Raw genomic sequence first — 26,678 nt, 5'->3', positions numbered from 1 at the left:
ATCTAGCAGCTTTGCTCGGGGTTTATCAGGAAGCTTCAATGATAGAATAGATGCAATGGATGCAATTGCAGCTGGTTTAACAGGTGGCTTTGATCATGATGATGATGATGTTGGTGGCAGTCCTAGCCTTGAAAGCATAGATGTGGGCCTACATGGGGTCCAAGCAAATGGCAATGAGGTTTTTCCTTTGTTAGATCCTCCAATACCTCCAAGACCGGCCCACAAGACTACTAGTTACCGGTATAGGTCATGTACCGAGCGTCTGAAGCGGCCAATTACCCAAGAACAACTAATGAACAGAGAGACTCTAACTCCTAGCTCAACCAATGATGTTGGTCCTTCTTCTCCTTGTCCTCCATGTCCTCCTCCATGTCCTCCTCCATGTCCCCCTCCTTGTCCTCCATGTCCTCCTCCTCCAGCTCAACCAAAGGCTGCACCGAGGAAGGCAGCGGCACCGAGGAAGACAGCGGCGCCAAGGAAGCCTGCGGCACCGAGGAAGCCACGGAAGAGCAAGAAGGTTGATGAGAAACAACTTATAGTGCATCCGCAGCAACAACTTATAGTGCATCCGCAGCAACAACAACCGCAACAAAACTTCGTGCATCCCCAGCCACCCCAACAGGTAATTTACAAAGCTTTCATTATACAAGTTCATCTTTCGTCTGAAATATAGTTTAAGCTAGTTAATTAAGCTAGTTATAGTTTAAGAAATAGAAATAGAACCATTTACGCTAGTTAATTAAGTAAAATAGAAGAATTAAACAATTAAGCTAGTTAATTAAGTAAAATAGAACCAGTTGGAAATTAAGTATATTAGTAAACTAGAACCAGAAGATTTGGTTTTGGTAGTTGGAAATTAAGTCTCTGATTTGGTTTTGGCAGTTGGTCTGTTAGTCTGTTTTCACTGTTAGTCTGTTTTGATTTGGAAATTAAGCTTTCTGATTTGATTTGATTTGGTTTTGGCAGTTGGATCTTTATTTTCAGAAATTAAGTCTATTAGTCTGTTTCAGTTGGAAATTAAGTGGACAAGTTGGATCTTTATTTTCACTGTTGTTTTCAGGAATTTGTACAAAGTGTTGGTGGTATACAAATGTTGGATGGTTCCTTTAGGTACTATGCCCGGCCTGTTTCAGCTCCCGGATGTGTATATCAACAACAACGAGCATATGTTGGAGATGGATATATTGATGGCTACATAGACCCGTCTGGGGACCATGTCACGTTTGGTTCTCCTCAATCGGGGCATTCTCAAATGGTGCATCCTCAAATGGGCCATCCTTGTCAAATGGGCCATCCTACTCAAATAGGTCATCCTTCTCAAATTGTCCATCCTTCTGAAGTGAGCCATCCTTCTCAAATGGGCCATCTGATCCCTGTTATAAACTCGTACCATCCTGGGTCGTCATCTTGTCATCAAGGGTGTTCCTCCGTAGGTCAGTTTCGTCCACTAAACAACATCAACAACAACACTGCTATTGTTTATAATAACCATTTTCATTCGTTTACGCAAAATGGAAGTGTTTCTATGTAACCTGTTTCAGGCAACGATGGTGGTTCAAAGGCGACGATGGTGGTTCCTAGATTTATACAAAATATCTTGTTGGGAGGAAATGGGGAAGGTTAAGGACTTGTAATTCATTCAATTGGAATAGTTGTTGTGTTTGTGATTTACTCAATTGGAATAGTTGTTGTGTTTGTGAATTAATTTTCCTTTGTTTGTGGGAGACTTTAAACATTTGATTTGGTACATTTTTACATTATCCTTATCCTAGTGCATAGTTTCAAAGGCCCATATTCAAAATAGGCCCATATTCAAAATAGGCCTATATTCAAAATTGTAGTATTCAAACATACCTTGTTTTTTTATTAGGAAGCATTCAAAATAGGCCTAATGGTACTATCCGATCCAAAATGGCACTCATTTACATAAAAATGGTATTCATTTACATAAAAATGAAATTATATTGCATGGCCCATAAAAATGGCCCATAAAAATGATACTCATTTGCATGAAAATGGTATTCGTTTACATAAAAGTGGTACACAGTTACAAAAAATGGTATTCATTTACATAAAAATGATACTCCTGTTACAAAAGTGGTACTCATTTAAAGGTCTTATTCAAGATATAACTTCTAAAATATCATCAAAAATTCTAATTTCTAAAATATTTTATGAATACTTAAGTACTTTAATTTTATGAAATATTTAAGTACTTTATTTTATGAAATATTTAAGTAGTTTAATTGTTCCATCACATCGAGTATTGTTATCGAATCGTATATCGACATCATAAGAAATCATTAGAATGATTTTTAAGCCGAAGATTTCATAGGCCGAATTTGAAATCGAATAATATATCATCCTTATTCAAATAACCATTTACCTTATGTCACTCTCGATTCATCGTATCATGAATCGCAATTCATACCTTTGATGGAATCGAATCTTAGAATCGTAATTCATAATTCATAGTAGAATGAATCATAGTAAATCAATCAATTCATTAAACCATGAATCCAATCATCCTTAATCATCCTTAATCATCCTTATTCAAATGATTAACCATGAATCTTACGTGAACCATATATCACTCTTAACCATTTTCCAAATTGAAGTGGTGTTAAAATGAACATATGTGGTATTCAAATAGGTTAAAAGGGTATTCAGTTATATAAAGTGGTGTTAAAATGAACATATGTGGTAGTTACTTCATTAATAATGGTATTAAATTATCTTTATTATGGGATTCTTTAATATTCTTTGAAAAGTTATAAATAAAATCCATTTCAATTGTAATTGGATTGATTATTAAACCATGAATTTTATAGATTAAACTATGATTCCTGATTAAGTCCAATTATTCCATTAAATCGAGTCACTAACCATGAATCATAAATCGAATCATTAAATCGAGTCACTAACCCTTATTAAAATGATTTAAAGGGAACCATGTTCGCTTGAGTAACCATGTTTGAATCATTCGTGAAATCGAATCATAATCGAATCATTAATTCATCGAATCATAATCAAATCATTATTCGAATGATGTGAAATCGAATCATAATCAAATCTTTATTTATAAAAGTATCGAATCGTATATCGAATCATTAGAATGATTTTTTATTCATATGCCGGAACCATGTTCGCTTGAGTAACCATGTTTGAATCATTCGTGAAATCGAATCATAATCGAATCATTAATTCATCGAATCATAATCAAATCATTATTCGAATGATGTGAAATCGAATCATAATCAAATCATTATTTATAAGTAAAAGTATCGAATCGTATATCGAATCATTAGAATGATTTTTGATTCATATGCCGAATTAGAAATCGAATAATCTATCAACCTTAGGGTCAACCTTATTCAAATAATTAACCATTTTATCTTATATCACTCTTAAGTATATTTTTTAACTATAAATTCAAAATTAAAAATCTTAACTCTAACTTCAAAATTGACAATATTACCAATTCCTAAAATGGTATTTAATAATTTAAAAATGACATTGATTTCTGAAAAATGGTTTAACATACATCTAGAATGGTATTATATTGTCAAAAATGGTATCAGTCATCCCAAAAAATGGCATTAAAAAAAAGAATAAAATTTTACACCATGTAACCCTAAACCCCAAACCCCAAACCCTAAACCCCAAACCCTAAACCCCATTAAGTAATTGAAACATTAAACATTAAACCATTAAACCCCAAATCGAATTAATTAATCAAAACATTAAACCATGAATCCAATCATCCTTATTCACATAATTACCGAATATCCTAGTTCAATATGGAATGGAATTGAATCATCAATCATTCACCTTATTAAACTCTACATTTGAATCATTAATTTGAATTCATCGTAGAATCGAATCGTGAATCATAATTCATCATTTTATACGAATCATTATCCATGATTTAACTCTCACCTATAATTACACACCCTAAATTTAAAATTAACCATATATCACTCTTAACCATTTTCCAAATTTAATTCAAAATACATAAAAATGGTATTCAAATAGGTAAAAGTGGTATTCATTTATAAAAAGAGTGGCACTGTGTTGTCAAAAGTGGTGTTATGTTTAAAGAAAGTGGTAGTTACTTTAATAAGGTTGGTATTAAGATATCTATAATGGTATTAAGTTATCTTTGAAAAGTTATGTTTTATAATTAAAATCATAATATAGCAATTGTAATTGGATTGATTATTAAGTATTCACCATATTTTATTGATTAAACTATGATTCCTAATTATTCCATTAAATCGAGTCATTAACCATCAAATTGAATAACCATCATTCTATTCTTAAGTCGATTCTTCAAATGGAATCATACGTCGAATCACCCATATTCAAATGATTTAGAGGGAACCATGTTCGCTTGAGTAACCATAAGTCTTATGTGAATCGTAAATTTGAATCATTCATGAAATTGAATCATAATCGAATCATTATGTGAAATCGTTATGTGAAATTGAATCATAATCAAATCATTATTCAAAATTCTCACAATTATAATTATAAATCATAAATCGAATCATCCAAAAAATACTTATTCAAATAAACAACCATGAATCTTATATGAATCATAAATCGAATCGTTAAAGCATATCCTTAATTTCAAACAATATTTACACTCTTAATTATAGAAATTAATCCTAATTTCAAAATTAAACCATACTTTACTTCACTCTAATCATTTTCTAAAATTAAACCATACTTCACTCTAACCATTTATATATGGTATTGTTTTATGAAAAATGGTATTACTTTATAAATAGTGTGCCACTATTTTCTCCAATATGGTACATAGTCATCAAAAATGGTTTTATTAATAGAACAATGGTGTTCTTTGTTACAAAAATGGTACTCATTGCAATTCATTTACATTGAATGGTACTCATTATTTAAAAATGGTATTCGTGTTATATAAATTGGTATTTAAGTGTATGATTATGGTGTTAAGGGTACAAAATTGGTACTGTTTTTTGAAAAAAATGGTGCGAATATGGTCATACTTTGCATATAATTTGGGCCATATTTTGCATAGACTTTGGGCCATATTTTGCATATAACTTGGAAATATGCATCCTGCAAAAAAATACACCCTGAAGCCTGAAATATTCATCCTGCAATATTATCCATGATCACAAATTTTTGTCCATGATCACAAAGTCTTCCAACAACAATATTATCCATGATCACAAAGTCTTCCAACAACATACATCCTAAATATTCAACCAACTACCAAATTTACAAATTAATAACAATTTATCCAACAACTATGATCACAAAATTATCCAACACCCACATTATCCTGCAAATTATAAATACTATGAATCATCCAAGAACCAGTTTAGGGCAAACCATCACTACCCCCCCTTATCCTAGCTCGAGGCAGCATTGCTTCAAGCATGGCGTAACTGACGTCATTGTATTCCGACAGCAAGTCGTCAAGCATTAACGTCGTTCTTAATTTCACCAAATCATGCTACAAAATCAGGAAAAATGTAAGTCCTACTACTATGTTGGACCACACAAAATCTTGAAGTTGAAGTTGAGAAAATTATACTTACCACTTCATATTGTGCCACGAACCGAGGCGCACATGCCTTCATGCAGCTTAACATTATAACCCCGCACGACTTACTACAACACATTTACACATTTTTAAGTCAAACAAATAATAAACTTTACAGGCACGATTAAGAATACAAATAAACCACATATATACTTACTTGTCCACATTGCCTGCTATGTTGATGACCTCAGTACACCAATTGCTCATTGTCCTTGCCTGGTATCCAGGTACATTCACCTCGAACATGGTGTCCATTGCATTAACCTGGTACGAGTATACCAACATTCACATTTTTAACTCCTCAACAAACTCCTACAAATTTATGAAAATCAGTACAAAGTCAAGTCCTCAACATTTACCAGATCATTAAGGTTATCGGCATGTTTCTCCGCTGGGTTTTTTAAGATCGAATCAATCAATCTTATTGCCTTCCCCTTAATGTCAAAACAAACACCCCACTAATGTTCTTTGACCAGTACGGGGACAAAAACCTGTACCACAGGTGTCCCGTTATAACTGCTTCACTTAAAAATTAAGCACGCATATATTAAACCAAAAAACATACCGTCGCTAGAGAAGTAAACGGGATGTTTTTCAGAACCTTGCCGTACTTGGTGCCTATGATGTAGTTGGAGTCTCTGGGTTCCAATACCCTTAACTTTGAACCAAGAAAAACAACAATCAGATAATACAAACCAACATAGATGAGAAAGAAAAATAAAGTTAACCCGACAATACTTACGGCAAAATCAGGAGTCAGCAATATCCTTTCACTCTTTCCAACGAACTCCTTCACCCTCCACACCTTAGTGTACAGAAAGGAAGCCATCAGAACATACCCGGTACTCACACATTGGCTCGCCATCAATGTGTGGTAACAATCCCTTTGATCAGCCACCCCACCATCACAGCTAATCATCTCTGGTCCCGGGCTATATACAATTCATTTACAATTAGAGCCACATTCAATAAGTATAAATACACGTAAACGATTTATTTAAATATTCATACCAGGTGGGGATGTTCCTTGATGACCGCCAAGATTGGATGAATACAAGGACACGGTTTGCAAACGATGTAATTCTCTGTGGATTCGTAGACAATTCATACACAACAGAAGACAACGCAGGCTTAGTCACTCTCTTGGGACTGGAGTAATTGCTGGCTCGTTCTCTTTTTCTTTCTCTTTTCCCTTATCTACAATTGTCACTTGCTCAACATTTGTCACTTGCTCAACTTTCTGGTGGAACGGCTGCGGTGGAACGGCTGCGGCGTCTGATTTCTTTGAAGATCCAGTTGTTGAGTCTAGCATCTCCTCAGACGAAAGTTGATTAGCTAGCTTCACACACGAAGCTGCCACCATTCCAACCATCCCAACAGGACCTTCCTCGACCTGAACAGGTGCCGCAGCAGTCGAGAGACCGTTCGAAACAGCAGCTGAAACACCGCCACCCCCACCACCAATGTTATAGTGGAACGAACCAGAATCGCCTGCTGAGTAACCCCCACCAGCATTGTTCTTTCCACCTGATCCTCCTGAACCTCCTGATCCTCCTGAATTCTTTCCACTTGCAAATGCATTAAAGCCGATCGGCGCTCGAGCAGCAGCATCGTAGCCTTGACGAGGAGCGTTCTCATACCCAGGAGGACCTAGACCTAGACCTACACTTACATCATCACCACCCCCTCTTCCCATACCCCCAGGAAAACCAAAAGGCCCTCTTCCAATTCCCATACCACCAGGCCCTCTTCCCATTCCCATACTCGTACCAACACCGTAATCACCTCTGCCAACAAACCGCCTAGTGCCGAACCCACTAGTGCCAACCAACCCACCAGTGCCAACCAACCCACCACGAGGCCCAACCCAACCACTGCCAGCACTGCCAGTAAACCCCCCAGTGCCAACCAAACTACCACCCCACCCACTGCCATCACCAACACCCATACCACTACCGCTCGCTAACCATTCCCTCTCGGACACAACATTCACAATCATACGCTCCAACTCGGGTTTGAACAACTCAAGTACCTGCACAAACCAAACATGGTGCACCAAAACAACTCAACATTGCACACATCCAAAACAATCATACGCTCGGGTTTGCACATAAATTACACTAACCCTAACCAACAATAACACAAAAATTCAACCTAAAGTAGTTTCCTGATTTGCACATAAATTACCTGATGCGCCAGTTCTTGTACAGCGGCACTATCTCTACTTAAATTTCCTAAGAGGGAAACACCAGCGTTTCCCCCTGCATTGCCAACATCTGCCCTACTAGGATCAGTTTCCGTGCCCTTGCCGGTCAACGGCTCATCTACAATATCAATCCGCCGGTCAACTTCCTTGTTTGTCAGCCCACTAACACTGTTTCTCACTTCACCATCATACACCACCTTCTTTGACTGCAAATACATAAGTACCTCGTTAATTACAACGTAACTAAATTTTTTTCAATCAAACATCCACCAATTTTGTATTACCTTGGATCTACCATAGTCGTATCTTTTTCTCTTGTCTCTCTTGATTGCTTTTTTCACTTCCAGGTTCCCCTAAACCTTCAATCTAGGTAAAGGTTCTACATCAACGGGGGTTCCCGCCAAGCGATCAAGGTAAAAAATCTGCAAATTTAGTCAAACAAGTATTATAACTAGATTTGCAATTATATAAAATCAAATAAATAAATTAAAATGTGACACAAATCTTACCATTAAGGCCACAACACAGCCACCGCATCCACGAGCATAACCATCATCGTAAAAACTCTTCAAAAACACTTCCACACGTTCCATCAGCCTATTATAAGTCCACGTGCACCAATCGTACTCCTCTGCCACACCACCCAACGAAACAACAACCATCAATTTGTGTGACAGGTTGGTGCACATGGCTGTAGGGCAAAGTAAGTGGCCCACTACCACAGCCAAGAATGCATTCCTAAATGCTAGCTTCTCACCAGGGGTACTTAGAGGTATAACCTCCCCCGCTGAATCTTTCTCCCCCTCCACAACTTTGGCTACCTTCGCCAACAACACCATATCCTTCGAAGGATCAGCAACTCCAGTACCGTACATCTTAAATAGCTTAATGGCAGGACGTACCATTTTCTTATCCTTCCAATCAATTGCCACAGGTGCAGGAACATCCTTCGTTCCCATTGGCAGCCCAAAAATCCTTTGAACATGTTGCGGGGTAAACCGGAACACATTCCCATCCCCAAACTCTACATGCCCCTCAACATCTACCCTGGTCATCAACCAGTAACAGAATCTCCTGTCCAACTTCCCCAACTTCATTTCCAACAACCCCGAGAAACCCATTTTCTCTACTTCTTCCCGTCTTGAATCATCCAGTTTCTTGATTAACTTGACGAACGACTCGACCCGGCAAATAATTTTAGGGGCCTGATTAAGAAATATTTAAAAAAAAATACATATAACTTTTATAACTTATATAACTTTTATAATACATTACTAAAGAAATTCTAATACTCAAATGTTAAATCTAACATAAATAACACAATTTACCTTTTCACAAGTTCGTAAATGCGTCAAGACAACACGATTACGTGCCTTGACAATCTCCCCGGCACTCTTGTTCTTTTTCTTCGAAACCTGAAAATATATTACGCAAACCTGTTAAAGCTTATTTAACATAATACTAAATTGATTTAAATTTATATTTTTATTGCAAATAATACTTATTTAATTTAAAACAATAATTTAGTATTACTTAAAATACTAAAATTTACCTTCTTCGAGGCCTTCTTCGAGGACTTCTTCCTCTTTCTCTTTCTTGGCTCTTCCTCCTCCGAAGAAGAAGATGAAGACGAGGAATCACCTTCTGACCCTTCCGTGGATGACGCAGAAGGTGAAGCAGAGCACTCCTCAGAGGAGGACTCCTCGGAGGAGGACTCCTCTTCACTACATTCCTCCTCACTGCATTGTACGCCATCTAGATCTTCACTTGCCTCCTGGTACACCATCTTCTGCCTCTTCTTCTTCCTACTACCACTTGCACTAGGTTTCACAACATGCTTCTTCGGAGGGGTTCTCCCAGCTTTCTTTGAACCACCCCCTTTCTTCGTCATCTTTGAATTCCCCATACTAACTTCTACACAAAATTAAACCAGGAATGTCAAACTAACACAACTAATACCAGGACACTCAAACTACACAAACTAGATTAACATCGATTAACATTCAACTAACATCGACAAACAAGAAGCGGGGGTAGGGGTTCCCTAACACTTTCACAACAATGGCAACAACCCTTACAAGCTTGTTGCAAATACCATGCATTCAATCAAATCAACGAACCGGTTTTCGACTACCCAAACACCAATCAAAATACAAGATAAAAAGTCATGAATTGCAAATATCATACATCGATACATCACAACTAGCAGACCCATCCACCACCACCACCACCACCACCACCACCTCCACCTCCACCATCACAACAAGGCATGCCACCACCTTGTTCTAAAAAAATCAATCAGAATTTCATTATAAACAAAGTTATTACCAATTTCTATTTCGATGAATTGCAAATACCAATACCAAATTATTGGACAAATAACCTAACACTATTTCCCATTTAACCAAGAAATTGAAACTACTTCAACCATTTAAACATAATTATGAAACCAACTCAAACAATTAATTTAATCAAGGGAAATTAATTTAAGATGGGGGGGGGGGGTTATCCAGCAATTTATCACATTCACTTTATCATCATTATCACATGAAAGCAATTCACAACTGAAATCAACAATTCCATTCTCGCATTAAATACGGAAAATTAGTGCGAATTTATGCAAACATTTGCTCAAGGATTTATGCAAAAATCGTATCATGTCCAAATCTATAAACAATTGACAATAATTTTAAATTTATAAACAAAAACCCTAATTAATTTCAATTTTAGGGTTTATACCTCGAAAATTTGGGGCTTTTTCACGAACAGAATTTCGTCCAACTTCCGAGTGCTTCTTGCGAGAACTTGAGTGACTAGAACTTCAGTGCTACTTGCGAGAAAAAAACCCAACAAATCTTGAGTGATTGTTTTTGGAAATTCGAATTCGATTTTTTGGTTTACCACAAAACTCGATCAAGGAGAGAGAGATAGTGAGATTGGAAGATGAGAGGAAACAAGTAAGGAGTGAGGAGTCAGCAGTTGAAGCCCGTTACGGAGTCCACGCAAGCAAACGGATTTAATTTCAAATGGCGCGCGAAAGTACCAAATTTCCCATGGCATGTATTTGCAAATACATGCATGGCTGCGATTTTGACGCCCTCTTCCTAGCTAAGTTAGGCTTGAAAATCATTTCTAATCACAATGATTTATGGGTTCTTTCAATCCATTCCAAATATCTAAGACTAAGGATTCTTCGATCTGGGAAAAAAAAATCTTTCAAATTAGAACTCTCATTCACAAAGGACTTAGATGAAAAAAGGTGCAACGTCTAATGTCATTTACTGACTTGATAAATGGTGTTTTCGACCAACCTTGTCGCATATCTGAACTTGGATACATATGTTACCAAAATCTAAATCTTACAGTCAATCATTTCACCAAAGACAATCGAATTTGGGACATTCAGACCCTCTCCTTGATTATTCCACCATTTGTTGTGCAAACTATTAAAGGTATCCTATTACCAGGAAATGATTTACTAGATGAACTATATTGGAGTTTCACTAGTAATGGTAAGTTCACCGTTAAATCTGCTATATGGTTAGCTCATAATTTTTGTTCTCCCTCCAAGTGGGAATTTTCCAGGATAAGGAACTAGATATTACCCCGAAATTTTTTAAAAAAGAATCTGGCAATTGTTGCATAATAGCCTCCCAACTCGGGATATTTATCTTATCGACATATTGACATCCTTAATTGTTGCCCTTTTTGTGCTACTCCAAACGAAACACGAGATCATTTATTTTTTTCATTGCCCATAGCTAGAGAATATTGGGATGCGGAGATTTCAATTCTTGGCTTGGAACTCATCTGCAATCTTCTTTTGTTATTACACTTTTCCGTGAACTCCGACATAATGTTAACCTCCCGACCAGGAAGATAATCACATCCATTTGGAGTATTTGAAAAACTCGTAACGCTTACATTTTTAGACAGTCTCCTGTGTCAACAATGGGAATTTACACTAGAGATTTTAGAATTTTTACGGAATGAATACGCTCACATGTCTAGATTCGTTGAATGATATCAGTCATCACGACGCTCTGGTGAATCCTTCATGTACCACATATTCGCGTCGCATGGACACCTCATACTCCCGGTATTTTCAAAATTAATTTTGATGGGTCAGTTCGTAGCAACTCATGAACAACATAAGTTGTTATTAGGGATCACCTAGGTAATATATTAGTAGAACCTACAATCCTGGAACTTTGTCTCCTCTTTTTATTGAAGTTATGGCTCTTTGCAATGGCGCGGCCTTCTATTAGCAATTGAACATAATATTTTCCATGCATGTTTTGTTGAAGGTAACAACTTATCTATACAATTATTAAATCTCAAATGCAAGGAATGCCACCTCACAGTGATTTGGCAAGGGAAATGACGATGTGCCATATCATGCGCGCGCACACATGCATTACTCAATTTTATATCACAAAAAATGTTAGTATTAATGTTCGAACCCATGACCTCTTATTCATTATGTAAAGTTATAACCATCTATACAATGATATAATGTATGACTTAAAGTAATGAAAAAAGACAAAAGTCATTCTTATAAATATTAAAACTTTAATGCCCAATATATATTTGAATAACAACCTATTACAAAAAATTTACTTTATCCTTTCTTAATTACTCAAATCATACATATAAAAAAAAGTTAATTGTTACACTACTTTTTAGATAATCAATTGTGTGTTTTTCCAAATATATACATTTTTTGTTATTCAATTTATAATAATTGATACTTTAAGAAATTTCTTATGTTTGTCGTGCAAATAAGCTTGGCGCACAAGCCAAATGCACAGCTAGCCATACGCGTTGGCCAGCAGGCTGAGCGATGGCGCTGGGCCTTGTGCCTGGTGTTGCGCTTACTTTGCGGGTTGGCTCGTCGAGCGATGGGCCATCACTCGTGCGTTGACTCGTCGCTCGTTTTGTGTTTCCAATGGTGTTTGTTGTGTTGTTTCTGGTGTGAGTATGGTTTCAGTAAGCTGTGGGGGTGCAGTTTTTGGTGTCTTCTTCTTTTTTGGGGGTAATTTTCTTCCTTGGATTAGGCTTGGAAGGTTGCTTAGGAGGGGGGAGTCTTGTGTTTGTGGTTGTGGCTGAGAAACCTCATGAAACACTTCATCAACATCCTCTCTGCTATAGATCCCCATATACTCAATTCCATCATCCTCACAATTCACCATTGGAACCTCCATAGCAACTGTGTAGCTTAGTTGTTTTTCCTCCATTTCTCTCCTTAAACTCTCCTTTTCCTCCTCTTCCCTCCTCTGTTATTTTGCCTCTCTTTGCATCCTTAAAAGCTCTTTCAGTCTCTCCCTAAACTTTCTTTCTTCCTCCTTCCTTTGCCTCTCCATCATAGCTACAGCTGACCTAAAAACTACCCCTTGATAATCTGATTCCTCTACCCACATTTTTACTATGTTCTTCCACCCCCACGTTCTCATCATTACACTATTATCTACCAATTCTACCCTGCCACTAGGTGAGTTAGTATAAAACCTAAATTTATCAGGCAAAAATACATTTTTCTTAGACGATTCCTCAAATATATCCAAAAATATGTCCATCAACTGACATATATCAATGTCCACAACTCTCACATCAAAATCATGAGACTTATAGTGTAGCAACAACCAAATAGAGACATCCTAACACACACAAAATCATCACGAAAAAACTTAAATTTTCATTACCAAATTGACATGCAAGACATCAAACAACTAATTCATATTTTATTTCATGAAAACGCAAACAAACAAGTCATCTCCAACGTCAAATTTCCAGAAACCTAAACCCTAAAATTTGCGCAACAGAAGTTTGAAAAATAAAAAAAATAATAAATAGTGCGCTTGTCATTACATACCTTACATGATGCACGAGTAACCTAAGAACGCGAAATTCACACTTGAACTCGAGCTTCTGCAATTTCCTTGCGCAATTCGCCCAAAACCCCCTTCTGGGAGTTCGCTTGAGGTTGAAAACCCAGAAAACAACTTCTTCCGCACAATGGACAACAAAATTCTGAAGCTTTTTGGGTGATTGAAGAATGCAGTTATGGTGGATGAATGAGGAAGAACATGGGAGAGAGAGAGAGGGGCAGTTTAGGAGTCACGTTTTTTAAACTGTAGAAAGCAAGGAAGTGTGTAGGGAAGGGTTATGGCGCCCAAAAGAAAAATAAGGGCAAAATAGTAAAGTCATTCTAACGTCGACTTAACGTCTGTTACATGTAAGAATATTTTGGGTATTAAGTTATTTGTGAGAGGCATTTGGTGCATTTTCGAAATTCGAGGGGCATTTGGTGAATTATGCCAAAACTCAGGGGTATTTCATGAAAAACCCGTTTTATGAATGTTTATGTGTAGTACTTGAAAATAAATAAATTAATATGCAACAAAAGTTAGTTATGATGTTTAATTGTTTAATTATGCATGTGAGGGAGGAATGCTAAAGAATTTGTACCAAGTAAGATAAAAAGGAGACATAAACATTAAATAAGTAGTGGTCTCATGCCAAAAGAACAAGTGTTGCAAGTATTTAGAAACGTCTTAAAGAGACAAATATTGAAGTATTCATAATAGAGGGAGTATATTTTTAAGATATATCTCTACTCTCATGGTCCTCACTCTTAATTATATTAATTATTTTCCATCTCTAACATGGTCTCTACACTCTCTACAAATATGGAAACTTCATCCTAAATCATACTACGTACATTACGTTCCAATAATCAACGTTAACACGAAAGCCTTGAACCACATCACTTGGTCAGTTGGTCCTATCCAAAATGAAATATCAAGGGCCCACAAATACAAGTCCCTGAAGACAGAATGCTTTTGACGTATTTTAGTAACCGGAGAAACAAATAATAATCCGCCAAAAAAGAAATCAAACTGTTTTTTAACGCAAAAATTGTAATCAAAATGATTTCAAATTTAAATATGAACACTATTAAACAGGATATCTGTTTGCCGATTTGGGGTAATCAAACGCCTAGGAAATGGATCCAAACAAGACGACATCGTTTCAGGGCGATGAAACTGAGAGCAGCCGTGGTAGAGAAGCCGGAGAACTGTACGGCCGACGAGCTTCATTATGTAACAGTGCCTAACACAGATTGGCGACTTGCGCTGTGGCGTTACCTTCCATCTTCCAATGTCTCTTTCTTTTTTTCCCTTTCTTCTTTCTTTTATAGTCTATTCTTCTTTTAACTATTTAGGAATATACGAATAAAATCACGCGTAAATTGTAGTTTGTTGCTAATGTTAATGTAAGTGATGGGAATATGCGATGCAGGCAGTAAATGCCAGGAATCATCCTCTGTTATTGTTGTCTGGCGTCGGGACTAATGCTATTGGATATGATCTCTCTCCTCAAGTCAGTTTTCTCACCTTTGTAATTTTATTGTTTTTTTTACAATTGTTCCAACTTTCCACTAAAAGGAAGCCAATAGGTTTGTGTAAGGTAAAACTTGTTAGGGGTACTCACTCTTATTTTGGTATTTTTATGCCCACGGCCCACGGGTGGTCCTCTCACATAGAAAATAAAGGATACACGACTACACGGTGTATCCGGGTAACATTTTAGATGCGGAGTAGGTAAGGGTCGATAAGTTAAAATAAATAAATAAGAGTTTTCTAGTGTAAAGAACAAAAGATATTACAAAGATTTTGTATGATTGTGTATTAGAATTAGGATATGGTTAAGAAAGACTTATTTGATTAAGAGTTCAAGCAATTTTCTGTGTACAAAACTACAACTGTAAGTTGTAACGTGTACATGGTGCAAGGTACGATCGGTTGTTGTACAATGAGATCCTCATCTTTCATCTTTCAACTTTAACTATAGTTTGTAAATTTGGGTACATAGTTCTCCTTTCTCTGGTTGCAATCACTACTGTTTTACGGAGTACTTTTTGAATTTGGATACATGATTTGGTAGGCAGTGAAGTACTAAATTGTGGTAACGATAATAGAATTTGCATTGTAAATTTGCAACGAAAGATATAAAAATGTCTATGTTAATGCTAATCCACCTCGAAGTTTAGTTTTCTTCATAAATCTCATTACCATTCATTACTCCTTGTGCGATGGTATTAGGCAGGAATGAAAATCTATGAAGAAAAACATAAGTTTGGGATGAGATTGCATCGCCATGGACATTATGATGTTACTTTCCTTGCCAAATTACAGTAGGTTCATTTCCAATTTCCGCCATTTATTACCAACTACCAAACTGGGCTTACTCTAGTTTTGTAAATTTGGATGCATAATACTCCATGATTCTTCTGTTTTCTGTGTTCTGCTTTCTGAATCACCACTTCATTATTCCTGCTTTCTCTACATAATCTGGGTTTTTAAGAGTTAATAGCTAGCTAAGAGCCTTAACTGATGCATTGGGATGATTGCAGACCTCATTTGCACGTCATATGTCAAGAGAAGGATTTGACACATGGATTCTTGAAGTTCGGGGTGCTGGATTCAGTATGAGAGGACTAGAATCCTTTCAAGGTGAGCCGCCTACCAAATTTCACTTGTATTTTCTATCATAATTTTGTCCTGCATAGGATCTTTCATTAATTGCTATATTGAACAACAGTCTAAGATCAAGGAAGAACTTGCAGGGTTATCAAAGACAGGTCAATCCCAAGTTAAGGACTCGAGTTGGAATGAGAAATTTATTCCGATGGTAGGGGATATCCAAAGGCAGCTAGACTTGTTTCTGGACAGTGAATGGGACTTTGATCAGTTGTTAAAAGAAGATCTGCCTCTAGTCGTAAGTTTTTTTTAACATCAAATCAGAGTAACAGTAAGGGGTGTCATAAAACAGTGACTGTTACATACATTATCTAAAAGAAGATGAAAGCCAGGATTCACTTTGATGGTATAACACTATAACATAAAACTGAGGAGTGAGTCCTGTAATTTCTAAAATGAACAGGTTGCAGACAGCAGTATATAGAATGAGTATTAGAAAAGTGTGTACAAGTGATTATGTGCAGAATTATTATAGGTTGCATAAATCCTTATTGCAGGTGGACTACATTAAGATGCAAAGCAACCCTCAGGATGGAAAATTGTTTGCCATTGGGCATTCTATGGGTGGTATTTTGCTGTATGCAGCTCTCTCACTGTGTGGTATGCCAACTTTCTTTCGTGTTTTGTGGTTGATCTCTCCTATGTCATAGATGGAACAATAACTAATGAGCTTTTGGTTTGAGCTGTTTCATGTTCCTATAATTACACTGTGGATTTGCATTTTCACAGTTCATTTAGAAGCTTCTTTGAGGATCATAGGGGTGACAACTTTATTTTCTTTTGCTAGGGTTTGAAGGAAGACAGTCTCCTTTTGCAGCAGTGACTACACTATCATCAGCACTTGACTATTCATCTTCAAAATCTTCTCTTGAACTACTCTTGCCTTTGGTAGGAAGACTCTTTATGATGAACTTTGTCTTTCAGTTCACTATATATAATCTATGCTAGTTTAACTATCAGATAGCTAGCTGACACAAGCCTGTGATTATGTAGGCGGATCCTGCAAAGGCTTTAAAGATCACATCGATACCTATAGGTGCACTGCTTGCCACCATGCAACCTCTCGCTTCTCGTGCTCCATTTCTACTGTCTTGGCTGAATTCGATGATATCTGCTCAGGACATGATGCTCCCGGAGATGTTTGACAAGTTTACCCTCAAGAACTTCTGTGAGTAAAGGACCTTTTTTTTGTATATATAGCGACTGTCAACACTTTTGTCAATCTGCTCCATTTCATATATAAACTTACCTTTGCTATCATTTGTTCTTCAACTTGTACTACAGGTACAGTGCCTGCCAAACTCCTCTTGCAATTAGCAACACTTTTTGAGAGCTCTGGTTTAAGGGATCGATCTGGAACATTTTATTACAAGGATCATCTTCACAAGACCAATGTCCCTATTTTGGCCCTTGCTGGTGATCGAGACTTAATCTGTCCTCCTGAAGCTGTTTACGGTATAACATACAGTACTTCTTAGTTCTTACTCGTACCACATGTTTGAATCTCTTGTAGTATAATGCTTTTATGAGTTTATCCCTATAAATGAATTTACACGCTATTTCAATATGATGTAACAGAAACAATCAAGGTGATCCCTGAGGATAAAATTACATTCAAAGTGTTTGGAGAAGTTGGCGGTCCGCATTATGCTCACTATGATTTAGTGGGAGGCCGTTTTGTAAGCTTCTTTCTAGTTCTGTCCTATCATCTTTTACAGTTACTTAGTGAATGGCGGCTGTTTACTTATACCAGTTGTAATCTGCTGCTAGGCTGCCAAGAAGGTTTGTCCATGTATCATCCATTTTCTCAGTGCTCATGACAAACTTGATAGATGATCTTTTGCGGGCTGAGGACTGTCACGCAATCTTGTTCTTGGATACAAACTTACAGGATATCATCAAAAGGGCTTGGAATCCTGCAAAAAATTTACTTATTTGTACAGGGTTACATGGAAATAGATACAGGATTTTATTATTTCATCTTCTGTATATACATACATATGCACATTATTTGACATCCTTGATACTAGAAGGAAAACAACTACAGTACATAAAAAGAATCCTTCTGCATTAAACAACTTCATGAATCATTAGCATCCATCAGTGATTTCATGGCACCTTATTCCCCATAAGTGCACTTAAACATGGGGAAAATGAATAAGTTGCAAGAGAATCTAGAGGAGAAAATTCGAATTGGATTCAGTTTGGATAAACTCAGTAACATTCAGACGGTGAGTCACTAAGTTTAATAACAAGTCTTCTATCGTCAATTTGCTTAATAGTTAAACCATCAATCGGTTTTAATCATTACTTAAAGAATCCACTCCCAACATCATACCAGCATTAGCAAATGCAACTTCAGACTCCAGTACCCAAAATGAGATCAAACATAATTTTTTTTAAAAAGAAAACATATATGGAGCAAAACAGCGAATTTTTATATGTGGAACAAATAACAGGAAACAAAACTCTCTACTGCGGCTCATGAATCCTTCAGCAGGGAAGATAAAATAAATGAGAAAAACCCTATTTGATAAATTTTTCCCACTTTGCTGAAGTGGGAAACCAAGCTTCAGAACAGCCAACACACTCACATCACAGCAATGAACACACTACCCTACTATGTAATGGCCATCAAATTTAAATCTATACAAATGGGGAAAAATATCAATAATCACAGGACAGAACCCACTCGAAATCCTAAAGAGAAGATGCTTCAGCTTTACAAACAGGGCAAGCATTTTTCCGAACAAGCCACTGCTTAATGCAATGCAAGTGATAATCATGTCCACATTCCAGTTTCCCCACCTCCTCATCCGCTTCATACTCTTCCTGCAAAATTTATAACAAATACCACTCGCAACTTTAGGTTATATTCTTGTTTAAGATTATTATTTAAGCTTAATACTTCATAAATAGATTGGGTCCAGATGCTAACCTGACAAATGCTGCATTTTCCTTCTATCTCAGCTGATATGCGGGGTTGTGACGCAAGTTCATTTATGACAGAGAGCTTAGTTTTCCTGAGACATCTGCCAATCTGATCATCTCGCAGTCCGGTATTCACATGCCCAATACTATCACCAAGTTCGAGCAATTCCTGTTTGGACCATCAGAAAGAAATGCAGCATACATAAGCAAAATTCACAACGTAACCACATTTCTGCCAAATATGTTGATAGAAAATTATCACAAGGGTATGAGAAATGATAGCCATACTTCATATGTCATATTATCAACATCTAGTCTCAAATCCCGGTATCTATCAGCACCACCCGATCTTCTTCCCGACAGCAGACCATTTTGGAACATTAAGATCTGTGTCCAAAGCATACATATAAGTTAGTTTTGTTGACCCATTCATTCAACACAGTCTAGGACGTATAACGTACCGCAATACAATTATTTAACAAGCAGCACAGGAATAATTGGGGGACTCAGTAGTCAGCACAACGCCACACAGGAAACTATGGCAACATGCTACTTCAGATTGAACGCTACTTGAATACAATTTTTTTTTTTAAAATTACTAAAGAGCTACTTGGCTCTGGACTAATGTGGGAAGAGAATAGGTTCACTGGAGCCTCATCAATGTTAGTTCTGTAAAACAAACTGCTCTTGATATAGGCTGATTATAAAATTGCAAATCAGCAAGCAAGAAAAACATAGTTATCTCTATGCAATAAAAACGATTATTCTTAATTGACATTCTTAACAGCCTAAAATTGGTTTTGAGGGGGAAAATGAAGAGAAAAAAAGCAAGCCCTTCCGTAAACAATCTTTTAAAAAAATTACAAGCCAAATATTATCATTTACTCTGTATATTGGAAATATGTTCTTCCAAGAGGAAAACTTAAGTATATTTTTTGTTTATCAATCTATTTCTGAATTCTTTGTATCTAAAGCCCGGATCCAGGGAAGTTTACAACAGGCTATTTATCATAGCACATCCAATATCCATACATCAAACAGCTTTTAAGTCAGCTCTAAAAGCTGCAACACGTAAAATACCAAGTACCAACAAGGAGCTGTTCGGAAATCCATCTTGACAGCATTTCATTAAGTTGGGACAAGAAAAATTACTATTGTTTTTCAGCAAATTTGTGATGGAGATGAAAACTAGCTTAAGTTTTGATGAATTTCTCTTCAAAAGTCAAAACAACCCACTATTTTTAATATACTCTGTGCCAATGTTATGAGCTGACTTCATTGGGACAATAATGAGAGATATGGATTCTAGGATGGCATCCTTTAGACCTTTACATCCAAGTATCCTATAACAATATTGGAGTTTGTTTAATCAAGTAACTAAGAAGAAAAACCAAGGTTCCTTTCTTAATTTTCACCATGTTACCTTCAATAATATCTCTAACTGTTTCAAACAACATTTAAATATAATTAATGAAGAGCTCCATATAATCATCTAGGAAAAGACAGATATGAGACGGCTTATGTGCATAACAAAACCCTGAAGTTAAAAGACTTAAGGTTATGCTGAAAGCCTGAAACAAGAACTAAAAATATTTTAGAATCTATGCTGCGTTTTTTATTTAACATTATTTATTTTTGCAGGAGTGTTTTAATCTATTTGTTAAACAGAGATTGAACATACAGAGAACAGTTTGTAAACTCCATTTTTGAACAGTTTGTAAACAGATATCGAATATTTTAGCCTCATTTTTAGCTAACTACGCTTAGATAATGCATCCATAACTTTTTTATTTTTCACACATTGGTTTAACTTTTCATGGAGCTACCCACAAAAGTCACACTTCCAATATGTTCTATAAGTAGCAGGTACGCTTCTGTGACCTCTATGAATACCCAACCCTATGAGGACGTTATCAACACTGCCTTACAAATCATTACTTAACCCCTACAGGGATGGTCTAAAGTAGCAACATAAATTCACGAGCAAGCTACTAAACATAATTAATTGTTTCCTCAAACAAAACAGAATCATTAGAGATTTAGAGATATAAAGAAATAAGGGCACTAGGAAAAGGATGTGGTTATCAAGGTTGAGAACAGAAGTAAAGTCAAACCCACTTTACCTACATTCAGGCACTAGAATCCCCAATTGGAATTGTAAATTCCAATAATTTAATTCATTTCTAAATACAAATAATACGAAGTACGTTTTACTTTTGCAGTAAAATAATTCCTAAAATAATCTCAATTTAAACCAAAAGTATTTCCTTTATATCATGGCAAAAGCTACAATCCTAAAAGTACCTACCTTCAGGCACTAGAATCCCCAATTGGAATTGCAAATTCCAATAATTTAAACCCATTTCTAAATACAAATAATACGAAGAACGTTTCGCTTTTGCAGTTAAATAATTCCTAAAATAATCTCAATTTTAACCAAAAAGTATTTCCTTTGACTATATCATGGCAAAAGTTACAATCCTAATAGTACCTTGTAAGAAAATATGCAAATTTTTTTTTTTTTTTTGAGGGAATACATATCTGGGTATGAATTGATTATTCTAAGCAAGCCTTTACTTTCATCAAATGTAGTCTATTATCTTAAAACAAAGTCGCAACTGAGCTGATTGTTTACCTTCAAGCCCAAGAAGAATGAGTGATTTATGGCTGTAGTATCATATGATCTAGTTGTACCAAACAAATCCTGTGAAGCGGACTATAGGTTGGGGTCTAACAATGATACAATGGGACACCCTATAGGTTGTTTGTTTAAATTAGAAGCCAGATATTGGTGAAACATTACTTTACACCTAATATAAATAAATGTGACATCTATTTTCTCATGAATAAATTGTTATAAAAAAAGCAGGACACTAATGTAATAATGAAATAGATGCCACGCAAGAAATATATACTATGATTAGGGGACAAACCATACCTAAAAGCCGAAAACATCATCAAGTAAAAGTCACTTGACAAACAAATAAATGGGCACTTTCAAATCCATTCCTAGATTGCTAAGCAAAGTTTTTCCTTGCATAAAGGTTAAACTACGATAGTGCAAGATGTAATTGAAATGTCAAAAACCAAATTTGTACAAGCATGATATTAACAAACCTCTGCTAACCCCTCGGGGGTTCGACTACGCATATGATGGTAGTACTGGGCTTCAAATACATCTGGTCCAAAAGAGGGAACATCAAAGGCAGAATCCAGGCCTGGGGCAGCAAAATGCTCAGTGTTCACTCTCTGTCTAGAATTATAGGAGGCACGCTGCAAGTCGACAAGGATACAACAAATTAATGACAGATTATAGTCAAACGATACTGGCAAACGATAGAAGCTGACAGGAAAGACAGAAATACAACTCAAAAGAATAACAAATACGGTGTTTTAAAAGAATTCACAAGAAATGTTGACCAAAATCTAAACAAAACTTCAATGGAAAAAGAACCATGACAGTAACAGTAGTTTAAGTAAAATGATGTCTAAACTAAACAAGTAAACAATACGGACTAACACAGGTTGACGCGTGATTTTGTCGTGCATTCTAACATTAATACGACTTTAAATAATACTTGTATATTTGATGGTTGTACACTTGTCCTTGGCCCTTAGTGCTAAACCGTTAGTTTAATCCAATACCGTTAGTTTAATCCAATCAGTTGAGACAAAGAGATGAAGCTATGAATTAAGCCACCTAACAAAATTGATGGGAAAACTGCAGAATGTCTGAGCATTAGTGAAATTAAATGAAGGATAAACTATGCGCTCAACATCCAACCCATATGATAATATTTTCTACTACATAGAATATGCTTTCCCAGACAAAAGGCAGCACAATACTTAAGGTATAAAGTTGGAAGAATCCCCAGATTTTTCAATATTTTTATGGCCATAGCTTCATCTAATCCAAGAAATTCAAACAAATGACGTACACATATAAAGTTTTAAAATTAATTTAATGAACGAAGTTTCAAAATATTTAATGTAGGTGATTATAAAATCACACGTCGATTGGAGTAACTAATGATTTATGGTTTCTACTCTTGAATACTTAATTCTTGCGGCTACATATATCATTTTCCATAATTAAATACCGGGTATCATTCAAGAATGTGGGCTCAAATCCAACAAAAACGATGCATAAATAAAAACTAGGAGTAACACCTGCAGAAATTCCCCATTAATTTTAGAATCCCAATTCACAAATATGCACCAATAAAAACCCAAAAAGGAAATTTAAATCCCAAATAAAAAGGAAATTAATTCAGAAATTGAAAATAAAATAAAATAAAATAAAAAGAACCTCTCTATGATGAAGTTTATCAAGATCAATTTTGCCTCTGTTGTTGTGACCAGAAGACAGAGGACGAACGCAATCAACAGAAGCAGCAGCAGAAGCATCACCACACCATAAATCTTGAACACCAACTGACCCAATTGGGTCATCCATCAACACACTTTGCAATTGTTGCGCATTCTTATTCTTATTCTTGTTCTTCTTCTTTCTAGAACTGGAACTCGAACCCGCAACATTGTTATGCTTGTTTTTATGTTGCCTGTTGTTTGTTTGATTGCTTTCCCAATCGGCGGACGACCTAATAACAGCCGGGACGGTAACCTCGGGGCGAGCGGCGCACCCGAAGCCGCGTAAACCGGGGTTTTTGAAGTGTTTTTTGGGGGTGATTTTGGTGTTTTCATGATTGTTGGTGAAAGTGGAGAGGAGGAGGGAAGAAATGGTGGATTTGCAGCGAGTGGATTGAATAATTGAAGGCATTTGTGGGTGTTTTGGATCTGAAGATGATGATGAACGTTGGTTTCTGGGTTTGCGGCATTTGAGATGGTCTGCAATTGTGGAGTTTGAATAGTCTGATGAAATTGCTGCCATTGATGATTGTAGAGAGAGAAAGAGAGGGGAAAGGTGGGGGGTGTTGCTTTATTTAGGGAGGAAATGGAATATGGATGGATTGAGTGGGAGGGAATTTAGGAGAAATTTGTAAACTTACATATTTTGTTATTATTGGATAATTTCATGTTAATGGTGTAAATTAATGAATTTAATCGTCATTTCTGTACTCCGTATGACTATAGCCTTTAGGACAGTATCCAGTAGGAGTAGAACTGTAGCATGTACTAGCGCAATTTATAAGGTGGACCATGGTGCACCTTAAGAACATTAGTATATAATTAAAAGAACATCCGTTTACGTAAAAAGAACATGGACATATATATTTTTATACTCCCTCCGTCCCTTAATACTCGCACCGCTTTCCTTTTCGGATCGTCCCTTAATACTTGCACCACTTCTATAAATAGAAATCTTTATTAATATTATATTATTTCTCACACTTACCTACTACCCCACCTACACCCTACTCCTTACAAAATATCATTTAAAAATCCACACCCCCCCCCACTCACTACTCCCCACCTATTACACATTTCTCACTAACTATATTAAAAAATACCCCACTATCAACTAACACCTATTAAATTATTAAGTCAATTCAAATGTCTTAAACTACGCACCGGTCAAACCGATGCGAGTATTAAGGGACGGAGGGAGTATTTTTAATAAATTGTGATTTTTTATAACAAAAAAGTAAAAAAAAATTATATTGCATGTTCTTTTGTCGTAGTGTCATGTTCTTTTGTTTATGCACATGTGTTCTTTTGGTGCACATGGTGCACCATGCTCTATGTGCACCATGGTCCATAGTCCACGGATAGATGTACTAGTGTACTAATACGTTACTCCCTTCGTCTCTTTTTTTTTCTTTACATTTGATATTTTTCACACGTTTTAACGATTAATTATTTTGTATCGGGATTCCTCATTTTTTTTATCTAAATAAGATAAATTACGTTTATTTATAATATTTTCACTTTTATCAAAATTCTGATATTGAGAAATGAGAAAATTTTGATGTCCCAATGGAAAAGTGTGAGAGATTAAATGACTCAATGAATTTAATTGGTTAAAATAATAATTGGACACAAATTTTGATATAATACTAAGTCATTTATGTGATAATATAAAAGAAAAGGTAAAGAACATTTTGAAATACCCAAAAAGGAAAACGTAAAGAACAAAAAGAGACGGAGAGAGTAGTATATTTGTATTTTACTCTACCACTAATATGGTACTTCCTCCGTCTCTTAATATTTGCATCGGTTTGACCGGTGCGTATTTTAAGACACTTAAATTGACTTATTAATTTAATGGGTGGTTGTTGGTATTGGAGTATTTTTTTTATATAGTTAGTAGAAGATGTGTAAGGGTAGTGGGGGAGTGAATTTTTAAATGATATTTTGTAGGGAGTGGGTTAGTAGGTAAGTGTGAGAAATAATATAATATTGGTAAAAAATCAATTTATAGAAGCGGTGCAAGTATTAAGAGACGGCCCGAAAAGAAAAACAGGCGAATATTAAGGGACGGAGGGAGTATATATTTGTATTGTACGATAATGAAGTTTACCTACTCCGTAATACGGAGTAATAAGTACTTTCTACGGAGTATGTTTATATCACTTTGACTTTTTACGCCCAAGTATATATATACTGTTAGGCTGTTAAAATGGGCATGCCATTTTAACCCAAAAGCCAATAAAACCAACAAAGCCCAATATCACTTATAAGGCCTCAAAGGCCCAACAAAGCATTGTATATACCCCTCAAGGGGCAAGGTAAAAGAGGTCATTCTCTGACCCTAGAGAAGCAACCCTACTCTCTCTCCCCCCTAAACACTATCATTTTATACATCAATTGTACTGACTTGAGCGTCCGAGGCTACGCCTCGTGGACCCCCCTGGCCCGGAGTTCATCTTGCAGGCACCGTACTTGGCCGGAACTCAAGATATCAAGGACGCTTCTACCATCGTTTCAACCCCGAAACAATTTGGCGTCGTCCGTGGGGAGACGAGTACAATAACATGTGGCACATAGCCATAGCACGCATGCGCTACGGCCAAGGCAAGGCACATGGGCGCAAAGCCCATCCCTCGCCAAGGCCTTACAGCAGCAGGGCACAGCATGTGCGCCCCATGGCCGAAGCCATCGCCCGGTCGTGCCGCTGCCTACATCGCTAGGCGGGTAGCATGGAGTAGCGCGCCTGCCACGAGGCCAGCACCCACATCATCGGTGCCTTGTGCTCGTTGGGCGAGTGTGCTAGGCGATGTGGGCACGCGATCCCCCTTGCTCAGCGTGTCGCTCGTCCAGCCCTGCCTGGCTTGCTCTTCGCACCCATTGCTTCTCGCCTACGCCGACACACACAGAGCACACACAACGCACAGGTCGCAGCCCGCACACCGCGCACACATTTGCCTTGCTCGTTGTAGCAGTACCGCATGGGCGACGAGCTCCCTTGCTCGTCGTTGCATGCTTGCACCATTACAACACCCCT

The 26,678-nt window shown here is 36.7% G+C and overlaps 6 protein-coding genes across 6 annotated transcripts; 1 reads left to right on the top strand and 5 right to left on the bottom strand.

The window, feature by feature from the left end:
- Positions 1-5,266: 5,266 nt before the first annotated feature.
- Positions 5,267-5,852, bottom strand: LOC130460737 (uncharacterized). Its single transcript, XM_056828241.1, has 3 exons — positions 5,751-5,852; positions 5,589-5,661; positions 5,267-5,503 (listed from the first exon to the last, which is right to left on the bottom strand). The coding sequence occupies exons 1-3, from the start codon at positions 5,846-5,848 to the stop codon at positions 5,369-5,371; spliced, it is 306 nt and encodes a 101-aa protein (XP_056684219.1). The 5' UTR covers positions 5,849-5,852; the 3' UTR covers positions 5,267-5,368.
- Positions 5,853-5,972: 120 nt separating this feature from the next.
- LOC130460794 (uncharacterized) lies at positions 5,973-6,517 on the bottom strand. The gene is made up of 3 exons (XM_056828352.1): positions 6,336-6,517; positions 6,159-6,251; positions 5,973-6,084 (listed from the first exon to the last, which is right to left on the bottom strand). Exons 1-3 carry the CDS (start codon positions 6,510-6,512, stop codon positions 6,052-6,054), a joined length of 303 nt encoding a protein of 100 aa, XP_056684330.1. The 5' UTR covers positions 6,513-6,517; the 3' UTR covers positions 5,973-6,051.
- A 211-nt stretch (positions 6,518-6,728) lies between these two features.
- LOC110804490 (uncharacterized) lies at positions 6,729-7,592 on the bottom strand. The gene has a single exon (XM_056829418.1). The coding sequence runs from the start codon at positions 7,590-7,592 to the stop codon at positions 6,729-6,731; it is 864 nt and encodes a 287-aa protein (XP_056685396.1).
- A 680-nt stretch (positions 7,593-8,272) lies between these two features.
- LOC130461347 (uncharacterized) lies at positions 8,273-9,690 on the bottom strand. The gene is made up of 3 exons (XM_056829417.1): positions 9,352-9,690; positions 9,128-9,214; positions 8,273-9,004 (listed from the first exon to the last, which is right to left on the bottom strand). The coding sequence occupies exons 1-3, from the start codon at positions 9,688-9,690 to the stop codon at positions 8,273-8,275; spliced, it is 1,158 nt and encodes a 385-aa protein (XP_056685395.1).
- Positions 9,691-14,519: 4,829 nt separating this feature from the next.
- On the top strand, positions 14,520-18,440 carry LOC110804511 (uncharacterized). Its single transcript, XM_022010105.2, has 10 exons — positions 14,520-14,962; positions 15,102-15,182; positions 16,216-16,315; positions 16,429-16,580; positions 16,840-16,942; positions 17,130-17,230; positions 17,336-17,510; positions 17,627-17,797; positions 17,921-18,021; positions 18,113-18,440. Exons 1-10 carry the CDS (start codon positions 14,729-14,731, stop codon positions 18,176-18,178), a joined length of 1,284 nt encoding a protein of 427 aa, XP_021865797.1. The 5' UTR covers positions 14,520-14,728; the 3' UTR covers positions 18,179-18,440.
- A 319-nt stretch (positions 18,441-18,759) lies between these two features.
- Positions 18,760-24,266, bottom strand: LOC110804513 (uncharacterized). Its single transcript, XM_022010106.2, has 5 exons — positions 23,583-24,266; positions 22,391-22,546; positions 19,562-19,660; positions 19,281-19,442; positions 18,760-19,174 (listed from the first exon to the last, which is right to left on the bottom strand). The coding sequence occupies exons 1-5, from the start codon at positions 24,162-24,164 to the stop codon at positions 19,043-19,045; spliced, it is 1,131 nt and encodes a 376-aa protein (XP_021865798.1). The 5' UTR covers positions 24,165-24,266; the 3' UTR covers positions 18,760-19,042.
- Between the last annotated feature and the right edge of the window lie 2,412 nt (positions 24,267-26,678).

The sequence above is a fragment of the Spinacia oleracea genome, chromosome 5 (assembly GCF_020520425.1).
Source record: "Spinacia oleracea cultivar Varoflay chromosome 5, BTI_SOV_V1, whole genome shotgun sequence".
Lineage (NCBI taxonomy): Eukaryota > Viridiplantae > Streptophyta > Magnoliopsida > Caryophyllales > Amaranthaceae > Spinacia > Spinacia oleracea.
Note: the sequence above shows the minus strand (reverse complement) of the source record. Positions and strands in the feature narration are given on the sequence as shown.

What these genes read in the sequence shown, in the direction of transcription:
- LOC130460737 (XM_056828241.1), bottom strand. Translation starts at nt 5,848, where the DNA reads ATGGACACCATGTTCGAGGTGAATGTACCTGGATACCAGGCAAGGACA. An exon ending in ATAGCAGGCAATGTGGACAA is followed by an intron (nt 5,662 to 5,750) that starts GTAAGTATATAT and finishes AATGTGTTGTAG; the next exon opens with TAAGTCGTGCGGGGTTATAA. An exon ending in TCGTGGCACAATATGAAGTG is followed by an intron (nt 5,504 to 5,588) that starts GTAAGTATAATT and finishes CTGATTTTGTAG; the next exon opens with CATGATTTGGTGAAATTAAG.
- LOC130460794 (XM_056828352.1), bottom strand. Translation starts at nt 6,512, where the DNA reads ATGATTAGCTGTGATGGTGGGGTGGCTGATCAAAGGGATTGTTACCAC. An exon ending in TGCTGACTCCTGATTTTGCC is followed by an intron (nt 6,252 to 6,335) that starts GTAAGTATTGTC and finishes CTTGGTTCAAAG; the next exon opens with TTAAGGGTATTGGAACCCAG. An exon ending in CGTTTACTTCTCTAGCGACG is followed by an intron (nt 6,085 to 6,158) that starts GTATGTTTTTTG and finishes CCTGTGGTACAG; the next exon opens with GTTTTTGTCCCCGTACTGGT.
- LOC110804490 (XM_056829418.1), bottom strand. Translation starts at nt 7,592, where the DNA reads ATGATTGTGAATGTTGTGTCCGAGAGGGAATGGTTAGCGAGCGGTAGT.
- LOC130461347 (XM_056829417.1), bottom strand. Translation starts at nt 9,690, where the DNA reads ATGACGAAGAAAGGGGGTGGTTCAAAGAAAGCTGGGAGAACCCCTCCG. An exon ending in CGAAGAAGGCCTCGAAGAAG is followed by an intron (nt 9,215 to 9,351) that starts GTAAATTTTAGT and finishes ATATATTTTCAG; the next exon opens with GTTTCGAAGAAAAAGAACAA. An exon ending in ATTTACGAACTTGTGAAAAG is followed by an intron (nt 9,005 to 9,127) that starts GTAAATTGTGTT and finishes TTTCTTAATCAG; the next exon opens with GCCCCTAAAATTATTTGCCG.
- LOC110804511 (XM_022010105.2), top strand. Translation starts at nt 14,729, where the DNA reads ATGATTTCAAATTTAAATATGAACACTATTAAACAGGATATCTGTTTG. An exon ending in GATATGATCTCTCTCCTCAA is followed by an intron (nt 15,183 to 16,215) that starts GTCAGTTTTCTC and finishes GGATGATTGCAG; the next exon opens with ACCTCATTTGCACGTCATAT. An exon ending in GTTTACCCTCAAGAACTTCT is followed by an intron (nt 17,511 to 17,626) that starts GTGAGTAAAGGA and finishes CTTGTACTACAG; the next exon opens with GTACAGTGCCTGCCAAACTC.
- LOC110804513 (XM_022010106.2), bottom strand. Translation starts at nt 24,164, where the DNA reads ATGGCAGCAATTTCATCAGACTATTCAAACTCCACAATTGCAGACCAT. An exon ending in ATAAACTTCATCATAGAGAG is followed by an intron (nt 22,547 to 23,582) that starts GTTCTTTTTATT and finishes GTCGACTTGCAG; the next exon opens with CGTGCCTCCTATAATTCTAG. An exon ending in TTGATAATATGACATATGAA is followed by an intron (nt 19,443 to 19,561) that starts GTATGGCTATCA and finishes TGGTCCAAACAG; the next exon opens with GAATTGCTCGAACTTGGTGA.